The sequence below is a fragment of the Ilyonectria robusta genome (assembly GCF_021365365.1).
Source record: "Ilyonectria robusta strain PMI_751 chromosome Unknown BGZ61scaffold_4, whole genome shotgun sequence".
Taxonomy (NCBI): Eukaryota; Fungi; Ascomycota; class Sordariomycetes; order Hypocreales; family Nectriaceae; genus Ilyonectria; species Ilyonectria robusta.
In genome coordinates, this window is record NW_025764438.1 from 464142 (window position 1) to 483608 (window position 19467).

At 53.2% G+C, this 19467-nt stretch overlaps 8 protein-coding genes across 8 annotated transcripts; 5 read left to right on the top strand and 3 right to left on the bottom strand.

The window, feature by feature from the left end:
- Nucleotides 1-27: 27 nt before the first annotated feature.
- On the top strand, nucleotides 28-2170 carry BGZ61DRAFT_344268 (uncharacterized protein; the record flags this gene model as incomplete). Its single annotated transcript, XM_046239681.1, has 3 exons — nucleotides 28-857; nucleotides 908-1273; nucleotides 1405-2170. The coding sequence occupies 3 exons, from the start codon at nucleotides 28-30 to the stop codon at nucleotides 2168-2170; spliced, it is 1962 nt and encodes a 653-aa protein (XP_046108195.1).
- A 1452-nt stretch (nucleotides 2171-3622) lies between these two features.
- BGZ61DRAFT_585254 (uncharacterized protein) lies at nucleotides 3623-4960 on the top strand. The gene is made up of 2 exons (XM_046256391.1): nucleotides 3623-3947; nucleotides 4014-4960. The coding sequence occupies exons 1-2, from the start codon at nucleotides 3922-3924 to the stop codon at nucleotides 4825-4827; spliced, it is 840 nt and encodes a 279-aa protein (XP_046108196.1). The 5' UTR covers nucleotides 3623-3921; the 3' UTR covers nucleotides 4828-4960.
- Nucleotides 4961-5297: 337 nt separating this feature from the next.
- Nucleotides 5298-8665, top strand: BGZ61DRAFT_491087 (uncharacterized protein; the record flags this gene model as incomplete). The annotated part of the gene is made up of 7 exons (XM_046250396.1): nucleotides 5298-6040; nucleotides 6092-6231; nucleotides 6293-6381; nucleotides 6428-7294; nucleotides 7345-7648; nucleotides 7701-7830; nucleotides 7882-8665. 7 exons carry the CDS (start codon nucleotides 5298-5300, stop codon nucleotides 8663-8665), a joined length of 3057 nt encoding a protein of 1018 aa, XP_046108197.1.
- A 435-nt stretch (nucleotides 8666-9100) lies between these two features.
- BGZ61DRAFT_491088 (uncharacterized protein) lies at nucleotides 9101-10053 on the bottom strand (the record flags this gene model as incomplete). Its single annotated transcript, XM_046250397.1, has 2 exons — nucleotides 9101-9545; nucleotides 9596-10053. The coding sequence occupies 2 exons, from the start codon at nucleotides 10051-10053 to the stop codon at nucleotides 9101-9103; spliced, it is 903 nt and encodes a 300-aa protein (XP_046108198.1).
- A 2201-nt stretch (nucleotides 10054-12254) lies between these two features.
- Nucleotides 12255-14015, top strand: BGZ61DRAFT_585256 (heme peroxidase; the record flags this gene model as incomplete). Its single annotated transcript, XM_046256392.1, has 1 exon — nucleotides 12255-14015. The coding sequence occupies one exon, from the start codon at nucleotides 12255-12257 to the stop codon at nucleotides 13944-13946; it is 1692 nt and encodes a 563-aa protein (XP_046108199.1). The 3' UTR covers nucleotides 13947-14015.
- A 526-nt stretch (nucleotides 14016-14541) lies between these two features.
- On the top strand, nucleotides 14542-15008 carry BGZ61DRAFT_528704 (kinetochore component CENP-S-domain-containing protein; the record flags this gene model as incomplete). The annotated part of the gene is made up of 3 exons (XM_046253294.1): nucleotides 14542-14574; nucleotides 14628-14751; nucleotides 14818-15008. The coding sequence occupies 3 exons, from the start codon at nucleotides 14542-14544 to the stop codon at nucleotides 15006-15008; spliced, it is 348 nt and encodes a 115-aa protein (XP_046108200.1).
- A 745-nt stretch (nucleotides 15009-15753) lies between these two features.
- On the bottom strand, nucleotides 15754-16846 carry BGZ61DRAFT_345455 (tryptophan synthase beta subunit-like PLP-dependent enzyme; the record flags this gene model as incomplete). The annotated part of the gene is made up of 2 exons (XM_046239789.1): nucleotides 15754-16687; nucleotides 16761-16846. The coding sequence occupies 2 exons, from the start codon at nucleotides 16844-16846 to the stop codon at nucleotides 15754-15756; spliced, it is 1020 nt and encodes a 339-aa protein (XP_046108201.1).
- A 957-nt stretch (nucleotides 16847-17803) lies between these two features.
- On the bottom strand, nucleotides 17804-19156 carry BGZ61DRAFT_474102 (uncharacterized protein; the record flags this gene model as incomplete). The annotated part of the gene is made up of 1 exon (XM_046248542.1): nucleotides 17804-19156. One exon carries the CDS (start codon nucleotides 19154-19156, stop codon nucleotides 17804-17806), a length of 1353 nt encoding a protein of 450 aa, XP_046108202.1.
- Nucleotides 19157-19467: the final 311 nt, after the last annotated feature.

Below are 19467 nucleotides of genomic sequence, written 5' to 3' on the forward strand. Positions count from 1 at the left end.
ACGACCATAGCAGCATATCCGGCCACCATGGCAGATTTGAGAGGACACCCGGCGCATTCGAGTCTGTGGTCAAATTATGGTGGTCCAGTACACATGTCCAGTCGGGTTCCCGACGCGATCCCATCAACCACTACGCCTATCTCAGGACGACCTGGCAGCAACCACGACGTGGATCATCCTCCCTACGCTTACAGCCGGTACCCCCAGGATGACCAGGAGGCGTACGACAGAAACCCCCATCCTGATCTTTCTTCTCACCACAGCTACCCCAATCTGAAGAGGTCCTTCTCCGAGACGGAGCCACCCGCCTACCAGGAAATCGTCCAAGACCTTCGTGATGATGGCAACAAGATGACCGTCAACCACGATCACAAGCTGTTGGCCTTCAAAAGGTCCCAGGACAAGCACACCATCGTCGACCAACAAGGCCGGATGCAACAACTGGAATTATCAGCCCAGCTCCACGGGATGTTCTTCCTGTCCGAAATGCCAACCAGCTCAGCCGACGGAAGCGTTCGACAGCCAGAACTGACGTGCTACCGGAGAAATCTGTTTCAGACCAGCGGATCACTGATTACCCCACGAGGCCAGTTGTCAATCATAACCGAGGCAGGGGAGACTGTCGCCGTCAGTAACATGGAGGTGACCATTTCAGCCATCGAGTCTGTGGACGGCAACCCTGTCCGTCTGATTGTGATTCCCTGGAAGACCCCCCCGCCAAACTCTCCAGAAACAAACCAAAGCCCTGACCAAGAGCCTCCATCACTCCCTTTGATTCCCTTCCAGGATGATGGAAGTGAGGCTGATGGAGAGTTTGCTGTCTATCCCATCGGCTGGCGTCGACTACAGTTTAGAATGTGCGTTGGACCACTCTCGTTTGTGAGGAGCAACACTGACAGCAGCACAGAGCTACCGCCAACAACGGACGGCGTAAGGAACTGCAGCAGCATTTTGTGTTGCACTTGAAGGTGGTAGGGACCTTAGCAAACGGCAACAAAGTTGTCCTCACGGAATCAACAACAGCTCCGATTGTGGTGCGAGGACGCAGCCCTCGCAACTTCCAGGCCCGGAAAGAGATCCCACTGTTGGGATCAAGTGCTGGATCCCGTGGACAAGCCCTTGTCGAGACAGGACTGGGTGTTGTAGCGGGGGCCTTGAACGCGAAACAACAGGAAGCCAAGGCAAGAGGCCTTGATGGGCAGCTACCACGAACAGCCTTTACGTTCAGCGCACCGAAGCTTCCAGGAAGCCAGCTCGGTTCCATCCGATCTAAGTAAGTCTCTCGCGTCTCCTGTGACGCCTCGGGTTTGGTAGAGACGGTACCGCGTCTCCAAACACGGCCCCTTTACCTACCCCTTTCGGCGACCCGGCGAAACTGGACTTCTGCTAACTGCCATTTGGCAGCTCATACCCAACTTGGAGCTCTCCAAGCCAAGTGCCAATGTCCCAGGTTCCATCTTCCGGTGCTGGGACCTATCCAGCAACGACCATAGCAGGCGATCCATTTCCGAAACACGCCCTCACTGGAGCTGCCAACTTTACTGCGGAGCCACAGGAACTCCCTCTTCAAACGTCGATGGAACCCTCAGTTCAACTTTCCCTTGTGGCCACCGACCAGACGCAACCCCCGATTAGGCCACAGTACACCTATGTGCACTCGACGACCGCTCCTCCACAGCTTCCCAATCACACTGCTCCGCTCAGCGGCCACGAGAGCGCGCTGAGCATCCCTCGTTACGTCGACAACCCCCGACCATCGAAGAGCCCACGACACGTGAGCCACCCTTCTGCGCGGAGCTCAGGGTCAATGGCGAACGAAGCATCGCCAGAATATCGATATGGATCGTATGCACCGGTTAATACTAGCCCGAGCGACGCCACGCAACCGGGATACAACCCAGAATCGTCTACTGGACCCTCTGCGCCAGCTAGAGATTATTACCCATCCTCAACCACCTGGACAACAGCTGGCGAGCATAGCTCCAGTGTTGCGTACACCAACAATGACGGGAGGCCTTACCCGTTCCCGCAGGATCAATACAAGAGCACCACTGCAGGGACATCGCCGACCAAGACTGATTCAAGCCAGAGCCAAGCCCCCTCAGTCTACAGTGGAGGGCCTCGAGGCTCCTTCGATGCCATGAATCAATATTCGTGGAGCGGAAGCTAATTTCTGAGACTTACGGTGAAACTTTACCTTGATTCAAAGGATATACAATATTTGTCGATTCGACATGATTGAAGCTCCGCTGACTTTTCGAATCTTTTTTTTATGTCAGCGGGCTTGTAGAATATTTGCTGGAACTTTTTCACGGCCGGTGTTTGGAAACGGTATTTGCGGGATGGTTATGGTAAAACCAAAGGGACGACAGGAAGGTAGACCGGCATTGAAGGAGGGGGTCGGGAAATGCGAACGATGGATGAGGAATGCAAAGCTCACGGCAAACCCAGCATCAGTCGATGAAACAACCGCTGCCTCCACAAAGGGTCGGGAGGCCGAACATCCTCGGTATATGAGGCTGTCACAAACACCACCGCGCGGCGAGGACAAGCTACCAGGTTTTGTCGAAGCACACAACATGCTGATAATGCTGGTGGTGGTGGGAGATAGCAGTCATGGCTGGGATCCGAACCGCGTGGAAGTCTACATTGCTGCTTTGTCGAGTCTCGGGCTCAGAAAAGGACAATCGCGCAGCCCAGATTTTTGTCGTTCAACGGTTCTGAGCTGACATGGCGGTTGAGGAAAGATGGACCCCCGATGTATTGACGAATATCCGCTTGTAATCGACAACGAAACGTATCCTGGTCGGCGGAATGCTTTTTGTTTTGTTTGTTTTAATATGATTGATGCGTGGATGCCGTTAGTTGGATGAGTGAAATGTTTTGTTGTGATCTTGTCCAGGATAAAATAGCTTCAGATGAGATGAGACAATGCAAAAACAGAAAATATCCAAATGAAGCCAGATTTGAGATCCTGGAGTGGAATCATTGAACAGAACCGGGTGGGGTTTGGAATGCCGTGAGTCGTGACGAGCGCTAGATGTGGCCGTGATATGTGAGAAGCGTAAGATGCAGGGAACCAGCTGGTGGAACAGTGGCTACCTAAGTAGTAGTGCTTAAGCTTGGAACAGAGGCGTGAATTGGAGATTACGATGAGACGACGGTGACGGGGACTATGATCCATGGAACCACAGGCCATGCCCAGACCTGATCCTTCTAGTGATGATCGTGGGCTGGGGGTCACGCCGGCCACGGGTAAGCCTAGTAGAGGCCCCATGTTCACGAGGTAGGCAAATTTGATGGGCTTTGTATTGCCCGGAATCAGCATCCTGATATTTCGCTTTGGAGCGTTGGTGCAATATTGCAAGCCGGTGATTGCGACTCTGGAGGCGAGCCCTTTGCCCATTTGGTCCGTAGTGGCACCGGTAGTCTGGGCGTTGCAAGGGCAAGCAGTTCGCAATTCTGGTGTTGTCGAGTGATGGATGGGTGGATGGTGTTCTGATTGGCTGATATTTAGTTGAATTGAGCTTGATGGGTGTGAGCGGCTACGCCCGATAAGATAAGGGACGGCGCCAGGGAAATTCTTGGGTTGCATTGTAATAACCACGGGCTCTGGTTTCAGACTGTCACAGTTGCAGCAGCCGGCCTGAAAAGCGGATAATCTGGAGACTCGGGCTGCTTTTTACGCAATCCCCACTTCGTTTGAGACAAACGCTTGACCTGCAGCCCTCTGATTGACGCAAGTTGCAACGCCGCCCTCGATTGATGGGCTGACGTCGACCTCGTTGAGTCCCATCTTGGCAGATATCCGGCGATCTGCTAATCTCGCAAATACTACCTCGACGGCGACACCACACAGCCATCATCGCCCATCCTTCTCCCGGAAATTCGGCTCCAGGTTTTGCAAAGTGAAAGGCAGCCATGTTCGAACTGCCAGAGGCCAAGAGGTTTGTCCTGACTCTCTGACCGTCCCATGAGAAGAAGATTTGGCGCTGACCTGCTTGCCTACCTAGGGTTCGTCGCGCAGACCTCGACGCCTCAGATGATGCCGCTGGCAGTGATGACGAGGGTTACGACGCAGAGCTTCAGGCAAAACTGAATGCTCAGATTGCAAGGTCGCTTGGGCTAGATGAGAGCTACGCCCAGCCGCGGGATTTCGCTGCGACGCCGTCTCATCTCACAAGACACGGGTTAGATGCCCATGAGTCCGAGTCCGAGCCCGAGTCCGAGGCTGAAGCCGAAGACGACGAGGATGCAGGCAACGAAGAATTTGCATTCCGCCTGTTCAACTCCACGCGGCCATCTCAGAAGGTTGTCTTGGAGGAGGACCTCGGGCCACAGGGCGATGGCGGATTCGCTTTCCCTCGTCCGTTATTTCACTACATGGCCACAAACCTGACAGCGGACCAAAAACAGCAGTACGTCTTTGCGGCCGTGAGCGGAGACGAAGTCCTGGCAAGATCCAAGGATCGCGCTTGGGGCCTCGAGCTACCATGGAAGGTTACAAATATCGCCGTGACACGGAAACGAAGACCCGGGGAGTCGACCTGCACAGCAGAGCAAGTGACGGAGAAAAAGAAGGGGAAGCCGGGCAAGAAGCAGCGGATTTCACTTCGCAAGAGAGCTAAAGCCAGAGAGGAGACGGAAAGGGTCGAGGCGCAAAAGCTGTTGGAGAAGGAAGAACACAGCAAGGATAAGAAGAAGAGAATGAATCGGCTAAAGAAGTTGAGGAAGAGGGCGAAGAACAAAGAGATGAAGGCAGCGGCTAATAAGGACGGTGAGGCAGGGGCTGAAGACTCCGGGGATGAGTCGGCAGGTTCCGATTAAAGACATGGGAAACCCAAGGTACCTAGGTAGATACGATGGAACAAACCAGACAGATTGAGCAACCTTGCAATTGCATTTCGTGTCACAATTGTATCGCCATCACGGTATTGTACGGGGTCTTGCTTGCCGTAGTTGACGTGGGCAAGACGGCCAGGCTGCGGGAAGGTTGTAGTGGAACAGGGCACTGTATTTCTAGGCGCCCAGGCCACCAATGAGCATCGCCCGCTCACCAACCACGATCCCCAAGGCTACATGCACCCAAGTCCACGCGAGCATCTCTACCTACCTTCGAACCAAGCGACGTGGTCCTCGCCAGTGATCCAGCCACCTCGACCATACGCAAACACACGCCGTGATGATGGTTGTGAGCATGGAGTGAATGCCGAACCCCACGATCGACTTTGGAGGGGCACTGAGCAAACAGCCCGCCAGCTCTAGACGGAGACGCCAGCTACGCCCACGACACCACGATGAGTAACCTCTGGCCCTCGCGGCTCCCGCAAGAGGACCCCCAGCCGGAGACGACCGAAGACGTAGCCGATACGGGCGAGGTTGCCGACGCCGACGCCGGCTCCGAGCCCGGGCAGACCGACCTCCCACCGGTGCCCGCGCCGCCGCAATCACGGCCGTCCCTCCAGCGCAACGCCATGCAGACAGCTCCTCCTCCCGCGGCGCCCATGGCTCCGCCGCCGCCCAACGGCCATAACCCGACCGACTCGCTCTCGCTGATGCAGCTGCGGCGCATCGTGGCCGAGTTTAATCGTGCCGACCCGGTGGCCTACGACTTCGAGTACTCCGACATGGGACCACACCCGGAGGAGATTGACGAGTGGTTCGTGTACCAGTTCTGGCAGTGGGTGCGCCTCAACTCTGCCCAGCGGGCGTTTGAGTGGCACTGGCAGCACGAGTTCCGCGCCCAAAATGCCTGGGACGACGCAGACAACGATACCCGGACGCGCTTCATCCAGGCCGCCATCGCTGGGGTGCAGTCCAATGACGCCGCTCTGAGGTCGGCTTCGATCGGGAAGCTGGTCTATCTTGTACTGGGGCGATGGGGCGACACAGCTATGGCAAATGCTACCAGCGGAGATAACAAATCGGTTGCCAGCATCTCTCAACTACAAGCTATCAAGGCCGGCGTAGAGTGCCTCACTTCTCTTGAAGGATTGCCCGTTATTTGGGAGGCGCTCCGCAACAGCTTCGAAGTGCATTGGTGAATACTTGAACCTTCTTTGGATCCCGTGGTTGAGCTAACACTGCCTAGGTCTGGCGATCCCCAGGGACAGCATGGTAACCTCCAGGAAGCCCAGGACGAATTGATTAATCTCATGACGATTATGTATATTGCGATTCAGGAAACTCTCAACGACCCCGAGGACATGTCTTCCACCTATGGAAAACTCTGTGAGTTTTGAGGCATTCATTCTTTCTTTGGTACTTGTTACTGACCAAGGCACTCACTCAGTGGAGCTTAACCCCTCGTTGGTCGACTACATGCTTACAGCTACCTCGAAGCTCCGATGGGACGAGCAAAACCTCATGCCCCATACTCAAGTATGTATTCTTATCGATTTGGAAACAACTTCACTGACATAAGTAGATATTCTTGCTCTTCTGGAAATCCATCCTGCTTGTTTTTGGCGGTTCCCAGGAGCTGGAAACAGTCAAGAAGGCTACCAGCGAAATGGCAAACGACGGCAAGGACAAGGAGACCATTACCGCCTCACCCCTAGACTATCATGTCTTTCGCCAGGAAATCACATCCAAGTACCCGGCTTATGTGCCCCCACAACCGCTCATACCCTTAGAAGCCGAAAATACTTCGTTGCTTCCCCCACTACACAACCAGTCATCTAGGAACAACGGTGCTAATGGTATCATTCCTGCACCGCCTCACGTTCAAAGCGGAGGTACATCGATCCTCGATCAGCCGGTTCACATTGCTACACCTGCGCCTTCACCGCCACCATCACCTGGAGTGGGTGGCAAGGGAGGCAAGAAGCAGAATTACCAGACAAATCAAAATTTCCCCTTCATGTATCCGCCCCTCGACGCTACCAGTAACAGCGCTGGCGGAAAGGGCCCTGCTGGGTTCCACGACGCCCTGGTTGGCCGGAAGTGGGAGGGAAGCGACATCCCTGCTTCGATCCTCGAGGCCGGCGAGTTGTTCTCGACTCGAGTAAGAATGACACGAGCAACCCGTCAGCTTTGGGAAGAGCGTGAGCGGTTCCTCAAGTTCGAGCGTGGCTGGGAGGCTGGCGACGAGGACGATGACATTGAGGACCTTGACCTCAATGAGCTTACACTAGAGGAGCGCGAAGTCCTGAGAGAAATCAGGGCCGAAGAGAAGTTTGAAGAAAATAAGAGAAACCCGACCGCGTCAGAGCTGGAGATAGACTTTGGGCCACGACCAGAGCTACTCAGTGAACGAGACAAGCAACGACTCGTTGCAGTGGAGAAGTTCTACGTAAGTGACCCTCAATGATGCCTTGAATTCTGTTACTAATAAGCTCATAGCGCGATGCGTTACCCCATCTCCAATCTCTCGTCATTGTTCTTCTGCGGCCAATTCTCATCAACGTGACGGCAATCGTCGCACAACAACCCCAACAAATGCCACCCGGAATGGGTCGGGGTAACAACCCTGGCATGAATGGTGGTCCCATGAGTAACAAGCCCCAAGAAATGCCAGGCCAGAACGGTATGAGAGAAGTTCCAGAACCATCGCCCGAGGAGATCGACGCTGCACGAACGCGTGAGATTACATCCAAGGCGATGACTGGCATCCTCCTCCTCCTGTTGAAATGGCTGAGGCTCTCTCGTGAGTTTTTCGTCTATGAATCGCAGTGATCTTGTCTAACGGATGCGGACAGATGTGCTCAAGTTCGAGTACTTGACGCAGCTTCTATTGGACTCTAATTACGTCCCTCTCGTTCTGAAGCTCTTTGCTCATCAAGATATCCAGCAAGTGGTCGATAGTAAGATGGACCGCGTGGAGAACAGGTCAGTAATAGTAGTCCCTCCCTGTTAGTGTCAGTGTTCTGACTTGCCCAGCTTTTTCCACTTTTGCAATCTGCGATCACGGTCCAAGGACAAGTTGGCCGCAGATCTGGACCAAGATGAGGAAGAGGAAGAAGATATAGTGAGTGAAGATGATGCTGCGCCACCACCGATCAAGAGACGGCGGTCGCCAACCGAACCCCCACTGGAGGAAGATGAAGGAGATTCCAAGAACGACAATCAACTTTCCGCGAGGCCGGAAGTTGACGAGCTGGGATACCCCGTCAACCCCCTTCCCACCGAGCCCATTACCGATTTCTCACGCCGCAACTTCTTCTCTCTCATCAATTACCTGAGGGTGATGCAAAAGATTTGCAAAAACAAGGCACACCGGAATCTCCTGTTGGTGCAGTATAAGTCTTCAACCATCCTACGGAAATCCCTAAAGGTGCCACAGCAGGAGCTCCGGCTCTACACCCTGAAGTTGTTCAAGAACCAAGTCCCCTACTGCGGCCGTAAGTGGCGCCAGAGCAACATGAGGGTCATTACGGCGGTGTATTTGCATTGCCGACCAGACCTGCGAGATGAGTGGCTCGCGGGCAGTGACGTGGACGCCGAGGTAGACGCGGCGCTACCCCTGGAACAGGCGCTGCGTAGCTTGACGCACTGGCTCAACGTGCGGCGGTTCCCTGAGAAGATTGCACCCGAGATCCGGGCGGCGATGCGGGATGAGCAGGACTTTTTCTCGAGGGAGTTGGAGAAACTGGATATGACTTGGGCGGACCAGGCTGCTGAAGATGCCATGAACGAGCTGGAGCATGTGGAAGGTTGGGCGTAAGGACTGTGGATAGACAGCGCTGACTGTGTTATGGATGTTACAGTGACCACCCTTTATTGAGGAATGCTATATGCATTAGGCCTTGAATGACTACCGACGCGGAAGCGAGTTTATGCATGATGTTTCGATGATGATAGCGGTTCTAACTCACCGTCGTGGGAGCGAGTATTGGGTTGGAGCAAATTTGTTTGTCCATGTCTATGTCAAGCAATGGCCGTGCACCCGCAGCCTCAGTCTAATTGATGAAAAAGAACTTCATTAAGCATTACGAGGGACATTTATGCCCGTCTATCAGGCTTTTAACGTATTTTTCCTTTGCGTTCGCAGCCGGGTTGCCGTAGCCGGCCAGCAATATGCTGGGTATCACAATCTGAAAATATTTCCAGTTCCATTCCATATAACCCATCCCGGAATTATCAAGCAAAGAAACCATTCCTAGGTGCGATCGTATACACCGTCATATCTGTAATTCTGTTGATGATTCGGTTGGTGAGGGGGAGGCATGTGGTCGTCAGGCTCGGGGTAGTGAATCTGGCCGTAGCCATCTTGTCGTCCATGGGAAGCATCGGGCAGCGGGTATCCGTAGCTGGCATCGTACTTGTTGTAGATGCCCTCTTCCTGGTCGTCGCCAACGGCAGTGCGCTCGGAACCATGGCTAGGACGGTTGACGCCGAGCTGGTCTGGGTGCGTGTGCTCAGGGAGGACGCCACCCTCTTCGCCCATATGATCCTTCTTGCGCTTAAAGAGGCCGCCGAAGAAGCCGCCCTTACGACCGGAGCCCTCGGTGTAGTCGTTCTGCGGGCCGGGACCATAGCGCTTCTCCCGATTGTAATTGCGGGCAAGGGCGACTTCCATGAGAATAGAGAAGACGAAGAAGATGCTAGTGCGTGTAAGCGGCAGATCTACACATACGCGGGGGTTGATGCTTACATTGCGACGACGGCCATGGCTAAGCATGCAGATTGAAGTTTACAAGCGGAGCGGAATGTGGGAAGAGCTGTGAATCCATCGCTGGCCTTGGGCTTAGACCCGGCTTTCCCAGTCCCAAAGGGCGTATCGAGTGTTCCAGTACAGTCGCTGGAGCCGTCCTTGTTGGCTACAGCGACAAAGATGAAGGCGCCGATAAACGCAACGTCCAGGATAACAGCGAAGAAGGACGACAGAGTGCGGCCGGCGAGACAACAGAGCAGCAGCAAGCCGGAGAGGGTGTAGATGACGGCGATGCCGGATATGCCCTCAACAGCCTTTACTTTGGTGCTGATGGACAGTTTGTGGTTGGAGAGGGCGGCGAGGATGTACGAGTAGATGGCGAGAATGAGGGCGGCACAGGCGAACTGCACGCCGCGGATAAACCACTGGACGAACTTGAGGCCGATGGCTGCGCCCATGGTGGCGGTGGTGAAGGTGATGTTGTGCCGATGCAAGTAAGTTGGTTGGATGGATGGATGCAGGTTGTACCACGGACGGATGGATCGGGAGGATATTCTGAAGAGTCGGGGCGATGAAACTCGTATCCTTGGCGAGGAGGAGGGGCGAGAAAGAGAGAGAGAGAGAGAGAAAGCAACGGCGACCTAAGGAGAAACGAAACGTGTGTATGTTACGTGAACAAATGCATGCGGCAGCGGGTGAAGGAGGAGAGAATGGTTTGGGCTCAAGGATTGCTGACAGCGTGCATTACGTAGACAACTGCCCGCAGCAAGCGTCAATTATGTACAGTAGGTAACTGAGGTATTAGCCACAGGTCGAATGCGACGAACGAACGGGGCATCCAAGCGCCAAGGAGAATTTCCATTCGTATTGCAGGGTACGGGATCTACACCGGGCGATTTGCATTCGGCCTTACTGGGCAGCGAGCGGCCAAGACCCGAGTGGCGACGACGAATGCATCATGCATCATCGCCCGTTCATCGCCTCACTCAGCTTAGTGGTTTTGGTGATGACGAGGGTCGTGTGGCTGGTGCACACCATGTCGTCGAGAAATGCGGGGCGATCGAGGGGATCCGGAGCTACGGTTGGGCAGATCGGGTCCACAGCCACAGAGAGCCCAGGGATGTGGCGATTGCGATTGGCTGAGGCGACAAGGTGCGAGGGAGGGAGGGGCTGAGGAAAATCCCCCCACTCTCGAGGTGTTGATGGATCATGATGTCAACAACCCGTGATGATCGCGATGCAATCAGGTTGTCAGGCTCGAGGGTGTGGGCCAACCGACAAGAGACTTGCAGTTGCTGTTGATCCGCATTCGTTGCCACGGAGAAGCTGCATCTGCCGAGTGATTCATGCGGGTGCCTTGTTGAGTTGTTGAGTTGTTGCTTTGTTTTGCTCATGCATATGCGGCCGCCTGCATCATCCCTGCACGCCGGAAGCCCTCGTTCAAACCAGCATTTTGTTTTCGTTTAATCGGATTCACATGCATCGAGGACGTGCTCATCGACAAGGGCGGGGGACTCAGGCCTAGCTGCTAGCTCGTCCAGAAGTCAATTGTGTACAGCTGAGAATCAAACACAAACCTGCATCATGTCTCTGATCTTCCCGCAAGTCTTGTCCATTCAAATGCTGCAATGCGAGGATGGACACCATGCTAATGTTTCATATGCTAACTGGTCGTACGCCCAAAAGCCACCGGGTTCTCTGAACAGCACACTCAGGTATTACGGCACCGGGGGCCCGGATCCGCCCTGGCTGTTCGTACGCTGTTGCACCCGTTAGACTGAGCGTCATTCTTGCCAGACGTTTAAGTAGCGTGACTCCCTCCGAGAATAATATACAGGATCCTCGTGTTTGTGACCCTCATTGACAAGAGTTGTGAAGCACAACAAAAAGGAATGTCTCGGAGTCGGGGGTTTTACATTGTCTAAGGCGGATACACTGACGGAACACTTGAATTTTAATTTCTTCATCTTCGACATCTCACCCGAGTCTTCAAGTGAAGTCCAAATGATCAAAATCTAGCTATTTAGCTGCACATAGTACTCGTGTCTCGTTGTGCGGTCGTTGTCTATCGATAAAGACGGGATATTGCATAGGGAGCTGTACACAGCACCATCATGCAACTATGCTCATTGAGCCCCCTCCTGCAGTACATCTGCACATTTCGGAAACCGACCAAGGAATCTACTGGGCATGGCCAGTTAAAATATGTCGTGTCTTTCAGGAATACGAAGCAGAAATCCACATTTGAGCAGATCAATGCCAGCTTCCATCTTTGGCATCATCTGTCCAACCTCAAGGGCCCTTTGATTGAAGATCAAACGAGGAATACGAACGATAGAAACAGCGTATCCTATCACAACTCTCTAGTTAGACCAATCAAAGCCCAACGCATCCTCAAATGGACGGGTTTAGTGCCGATAGCTTGGCATTTTGGGGACAGCTAATATGCCTCTTCTGTGCACCGTTCTATACTGTATGCCTTTGACTAAGAAACTCTTACTGGGTCCTTGACCTTGGATAGATATAACAGCTCGCATTTATCTTCTCTCATGTCTTGAGTTCACCGAGAACGGCTCCTGATGATCACATTCTACCCGTATTCCCAAAAAAGAGACTGCACGGTTATCCGTATGGTCTAGGCTTTATTGCATCACTCAACATGAAGTGGTACATCATTCTCTCCACCATGTACTTGGGTTTTTGCGCTGCAGCCGACCCAACATGGCCTTCAGAAGTGGACGAACTTGAGGAGATCATGTTCCAGCTTACGTCCTTCCGAGCGAGACAATTCTCCGACACAGTCAGTCCATGCAGCAAGGAAGCCTCGGGTCCCGGCCGACAGAATGCTGCTGAATGGTTGCGCACCGCTTTTCACGATATGTCGACTGCCAACATCGCCTCTGGCACAGGTGGATTAGATGCATCGATACAATACGAGCTCAACAGTGACGAGAACGCCGGCCCAGGACTCAGGACAACCCTAGAATCCATGGCTCCTTTCTTCAGCACGCAAACTAGTCTGTCCGATCTAATCGCCCTCGGTGTCTACGTCTCAGTCCGATCATGCGGAGGGCCCGCCGTGGCAGTTCGGGCCGGACGCAGGGACGCAACAGAACGTGGAAATCCGGGTGTTCCTCAAGCAGAAGATTCGGTTTCTGATTTCGCACGGATTTTTGAGTGGATGGGCTTCACTCACGAGGAGGCAATCCAGGTCACGGCCTGTGGACACACGCTTGGGGGAGTTCACACCGCTCAATTCGCGGACATCGTCCCTCCGGGAAGTACCACCAACGGCGTCGCGGACCTGGACTCCAGTACAGCTGTCTTCGATAATAAGATCGTGACCGAATATTTGAGCGGTAACACTAAAAATCCGTTGGTTGTTGGTCCTTCAGTCAAGATATCCAAACACTCCGACTTCAAGCTCTTCAACTCTGACGGGAATAACACCATGACCAGAATGGCAGACAACAATGAATTCAAAGAAGTTTGCAAGGTGGTCCTACAAAAGATGATCGATACCGTTCCCTCCGGAGTCGAACTTTCACGTTCTATCCTGCCTTACATGGTCAACCCCGTGGACCTGCAGCTCACGCTCGAGGACGGCGGATCCAATATTTTGCTCACAGGGTTCATTCGTGTTAAGACGACAGGTGATCCTGGGGGTTCTATTGAAAGCGTCACGGTCACGTACAAAAATCGACAAGGCCATTCCTCGTGTGGCTCTACGTCTTGCTCTATCACCGCGACGGCACAGGGTCAAAGCCGGGGATTTGACGATACTTTTGATTTCTTTCCAATTGCGGCCAGGATTCCTGTTTCTTCGGGCATTTATTCTTTCGTCGTAACCGTTAATAATGCTAACGGAACTCGGACTCGGTACGACAATGGCGGCAAGGAATACCCCTTACGAGATGCCATCTTTCTACAGAAACCCCAAAGCTGTCTTCAGGGGTCTAGCGGGGCGTTGAGGCTGGTAGCTGCTGTTCGCAATGGCAGATTGAGCCAGGGCGCAAAGGCAACCATTTTCTACAAGGTCCCTCAGTCGAATAGTCCAGTACCGGCCCTCAGGACTACCACTCTCGATGTTGCAAGAGAAAATTGCGTTGGAGATTACACCTTCTTTACTGTTGAGCATAAAGTCGAAGGTGGGCTAGCACATGAGTCTCGCATTGATGTGAGCAATGGGGACATGTCGGATAGTTTCAAGAACGTTAACGATATCGGCGACACCTGCCGCCCCTTCTCTAGCCCACCATCTTGTAACGGGTATATTTCGCCGAGAAGGGTAGGAGGCGTGGTTTCGAAACAATTGAGGAGAGAGTTCTCGAGACGAGACATTGGCAGTTGAACCGCGGGCACCAGGAGGTGGTACCAGCGGAGTGTAGGATCATCCATAGCGTATACAGTTCAGTATCACACACCAAGTTTAGTAAGATTGATTCTAATAGTTTATCACTGCTCATCAAGACGTTTTATTTACATGTTTTATTAAATACAGTAACAAATGGTGACCTCTAGGCTCCAGGTGTACTCCTAATTGCAGGGGTGGATCAGGTACGTGGATTGAGCTGAGGTTTATGTGAAAATATTTGTACGTACCTACCTGTGTATGAATAGTAACTGAGTACAGTATGAATAGCGATACTCGTAGTATATTTATGGCATTGCCTCTAGACGTGCCGTGGCTAAGATAATGATTTTGCTAAGCGGAAAATGCGATAGGTACAACGCCCACTGTAAGTAGGCGACTTTGGTGCCCCGCGACGCGTCGTTGGAACACGGTTGGCGCCAAGTTTATTATTCCAGCCGCTTCACGTCAGAACTTGCACTCCAACTTCACTACACTCAACGTGAAAGCACTCAACGTGAAAGCACTCAACGTGAAAGCACTCAACGTGAAAGCAACGTCTCAACTTCCTAATCAACCCTCATCTCGCCCAAAAATGGCCGACGCCTCCAGCGACGAAGACCGCGAAGTATGGAGCCCTTAACCCCTCGCCACAAATAGCAACTAACCCGCTCCCTCCAGCGCCTCAAGGCTGCCCTGTGGTACGCCATCGGCCAGATGGTCGATGAGGAATCCCTCAAGCGCAACCGCAATGCCACGCCCCAGTTCATCGGTGCTCTAACGGAACTTGTCTGGACGCAGATTGGTGAGTCGATGCCATTCCCGTCTCCACGCGCGAGGATCCCGGCTGATCAGGCGCGACGAATCGTAGAGAACGTGGGCACCGACTTGGAGAGCTTCAGCAACCACGCAGGGCGCAGCACTGTGACCACCGATGATGTGCTGCTACTTGCGCGGAAGAACCCGGATCTGCATCAGATCATGAAGGAGTTTGTTGACCAGACCAAGGCCGAGAAGGAGGCCGCCAAGACCAAAGGCTCTGCGAGTAAAGGCCGACGATGAGAGCGGGAAGTGTTGAATGATTACTCGCCTGTGTTTTATTTGGCGTTTTGGCGCAAGAAACGGTATGTTCTTTACGGAACGCAATCTGAAGAAATCACTCATTATGTCAGATTTAATGGACGGAAATACATGACATATGACTTGCAATTCCCAGTCCTCGCAATTATACCCGCTTCGCCGTCGCTCCCTTGCCCGTACTCCAGTATGCTTCGATGACTCGACTCGGGCTGGACGTCAGGGCTGCAGTGACAGTAGCTACGAAGAGCAAGTAGGTAGAAAGAGACCTCATAGTGACGGTATGGTTTCTAAATGTGTTTTTAGGTGTTGCAAAAGTGGGAAGGGTGCGTCTTTGGCTTCACAAATGTAATATAATTTCCCTCGCCTCCCACCAGCTCCCTTCTTCTATACTCCAGAGCAGTCCATGGTCATCCAGCCCATCCAGCCCATACAGCCCCAAGCAATCAATCAACCTCGGCCCGGTCTCGACGGGCGAATTGCTGTTGATAAACGAACCTTGAGAGCCACCATTGGCGGGCGGTCTGTTCGGCCTTCGGATTGTGCCCGTTCAACCGCACGGCGCCATGGCACGACGTGCATTGATTAAGCATATCTGAAGTTAGCCTGGCGAGTGGTGTTCGCGGACGCCGCATGACCGCATCCAGTCGTCTCAGAGCTGAAATTTCGTTCTAGAGATAGCCTAAGCGAAGCAAGTCCTGCGGATCTAGACGGCAGAACTATTTACTTTTTAGATCTTGATGCAGGACTCCCCGCTGTACTTTTCAGCGTACGCCTGCAACATTTCCAGAGTGATGTTGGATCCACCACACACAACCAGCACCACGCGTTTGCGGCTCCATTCCTCGTCGGAAAGCCCCTTTCCAAGACGTTCCCGAAGAAGGCCACGATAGGCAGGGGCAAGCGTTGCGCCACAGGCGGCCTCGACCAAATGTCGAGCGTCGTCGGCGAACCTCACGCAGCTCATGGCGGCGTCGGCGTCAGAAACGACGAGGCTCTGTAGGTTCGAGTTCTGGCTCCATTTCCACGTCTGCTCGGATACGCGCGTGGCGCCGAGTGATGTTGCGATGGAAGTGATTCCCGGCAGTGTGACGTGTGATTTGGCCAGGACACTGGCATTGAGGCTGTCGGCGCCGGATGTCTCAACAGCTAGGACCTGGGGCTTTACGCCTGGCCATTGGAGGGATTCTATCCCCTGCATTAGACCATTGAGAAGTCCGCCTCCGCCGACACTGCAGACGACGGCGTCTATGGAATCTTCCATCTGCTCCTTGAGCTCAGGGATCATAGTTGCAGCTCCCTCCCACACATGCGGATGGTCAAAGGGCGGGACATAGGCTCCGGTAGGGTCCTTTGCCAGCAGCTCTTCCCGAAGATACTGGTCAGCGGCAGCCCAATTGCTGCCAACCTGGTGGACCTCGACGCCCAACTCGGCAAGCTTCCTCTTCATCAGAGAAGAAGTAAGAACTGGGACGACAATCGTGGCCGGGAGCCGCAGAGCAGCCGCCGAGGTGGCACAGGCAAGTCCGGCATTGCCTCCAGAAGAGCAATAGAAGTGGACGGGGCCAGAGGCAGCGGCAGCGGCGCGGGTCATGAGGTTCCCGATGCCTCGTGATTTGAAGGAGCCCGAAGGCTGGAGGTTTTCAAGCTTGAGATATATGTTGCTGGGGGGTGTTAGTCGCCAACAACCGACTTAAGCCTGAGAGTGAGACGGGTATCGGGAGGAAGCGCACTTACCAGCCAGCAACTTGGGATATCTGAGGGCTGTGGACGCATGGCGTCTTGAACCAGGGGAGCTTGGACTCTGAATCAAGAGAGCCCATGGTTACCGAGTGATGATATGAGTATTGGGGTGTGAGTTGTGAGTTGTGAGAAGTGAGAAGATAACGGGTGAGACGGCTATATGAAAGAGGAATTTCGAGTTATAGCGATTGTGGGGCCATGGCGGGGCGTATGAGTCGGGGGGCTCTGAGTGATAATATAGTATTCACGGCAGCGGAACAACCCCTGGTTTTATAGGGCTTCCGAGAGAATGAGATGGAAAAACGTCGATTTTTATTTTAGATGACTCTGCAAATACCCACCACATGTCATGGCAAGGGCGGCGATGACATGCAGGGATTGCGTCGACATCGCGGTCAACGCCGTGCAGTAAAAACCAATTGGCAAAGGCCTCTAAATTATACCGCGACACAGTTTGTCCCAGTCTCAATCTATATACACCGCTTATTTGTAAAACTGGTTATGGTTTCGAGTAACGTGTGCTTGGTAGGTATTTTTGGTGGCATGAAATTCCTCCCCTCAATTGCCTAATTAGGTAAGTCATTGCATCTCTCGGAGCTGTGTTGATGGAATAGAACGAGACACGCAGTGATTTCAATGCTTCCACGCCCTCCTTTGGCGATTTTTATTTCACTGCCATTTCTCACTCCCACCTATTCCTGGCTCTCTACGGGGATGGAAGGACGAAACCTTAGGGGCAGCCTCAACACTTAGCTCTGATTGCACCACTCTAAACGCCTTGGCCGTGAATCACGCAGGAGGACCAACAACCAAGCACCCTCAATTTGAACTCCAATTGCTAATATCCCATGTCATCTTGAGAATCCCTTTGTTTTCTCAACACACCAGAAGCTATAGATATCCATGGCGTATAAGCCTGGGGCGTAATACGGTCCCAATCATCCCAACCGTCCCAATCGCCCATCCATATTTCCCAATAAGTCGAACCAACCAGCTAAAGATCATCACCAGTCCCTTCCCATATTAGAATTGACCTCTCAAACTCCCTGTTCGTCGTCATCAAACCCCAACCTCACCTCCTCGTAATCACCCTCGTGAACGTCATCTTCCAACTCCCGATCCATCATCTCTTCGTCCAGTTCATCCATATGCCGCTGGATGACCTCGTCCACGATATATTTGTTGCACGCACTGAGAACATGATTCTCAAGCTGGAGTAGCGCTGTGGCACTTCTCTTCGCGTTCCGGCTCCGCTGCATCAGGATTGATCGGTCGTTTCGCCAGAGATCCTGTCGCCAGCAGTCGCGCTGTCCGCCTGACTTCTGTCGCGCCGCGTACTGGGAAAATCGAAGATGCCGCATGTCGATGGTGAGACGGGCAATCTTGGGATCCTGGCCACCATTCAGGTACGTCGTGAGGAGGTCTATCTTGACAAACTGGCAGGGGAGGGACTTGATGGCCTCTAAAACTGGAGAGTCCTTTTTGAAAAAGTCGACAAAGGTGAAGGTATCAGGTCGAATCTGCGGCGCCACGCGAATCGTAAAGGTCTGGATATTCGTCTTGACTCCCCCTGAGCACGCTTTGGCGAGAAAACCTGGCTGGACCGTGAAGACTTTGATGGCTTCGGCCATGGCCATTTGAGTCTTGTCCGAGTATCGATTACGCTCTGCTTCGACAATCAACCGACGGAAAAAGCCCCCAAACTTTGTGATGTCTATCCTGTCACTGAGCTCTCTTTGATTAGAGTCTTCCGGGTCTGCATCTTCTTGGCAGTCACTTGGATCGAACGCATCATCGTCCGAGTCAGAGGCACCATCGTCGGGTTCGGATACAATGTCCGCATCTCTGGAGTCATCGAGCGAGAGGTCCTCAACGTTGACCACTTGGCCGGGGTTGGGAGGGTCTCGGAGGCGGTACAGGAATGTGTTCTCTCCGTACAGAATCCTCACTGTCTCATGATAGATTGCCTGGTTGGTACACATGATGTCGATTTCGATCCCGGGTCTCTTCCGCGCGTAGATTCGCTTCCATCCAGCTCGTACAAGGATGGAAGGATTCACGACAAGAATGTTGCGGTAGATTTCGTCTCTGATCTCCAATGGCATCCGCATCAGGGAGCATCGAGGTCGTTTCTGGCGTAGTGGCAGGGATGATCGTGGTGCAGGGGCCGATCGTGATACACGGGCTGGTCGTGGTGCCGGGACTGGTCGTGGTTCAGGAGCATCTCCCAGAGGAATCGACGCAACACTGTCCTTATCGTCGTCATATGGGTCTGGAATGCTTGGGATTGGCGCATATTCGTCTTCACCGTCAACCTGCATGGCCGGGGTATTGTCATACTCGGGGCAGAGGCAAAAGCCATATATGTTGCTGAGCTCTGCAAGCGACATGGTGACGAGGTTGGGGTGAATGATGATGAGATCAAAGTGAATGATGATGATGATGAAGATGAGTGAAGGATGTAAGAATGCGAGGCCGAAGTCTCGAAGGTTGCTATACACGGGCGTTGGTGCTCATGCTTGATTCACGACTAAGGTGTTTAGGGTGGTGATACATTAATATGAATGAACCCCAGCTCAGCAGCGTGTACATTTATGATACCGCGACAAGTTAGTGAAGCTTCTTAGGGTGTTATGCTACCCTTGATCTCCTAGTTGTGAGTTCCCCTGAAAGTCCCTGGTTGCGAACTGGGGTATGGGGC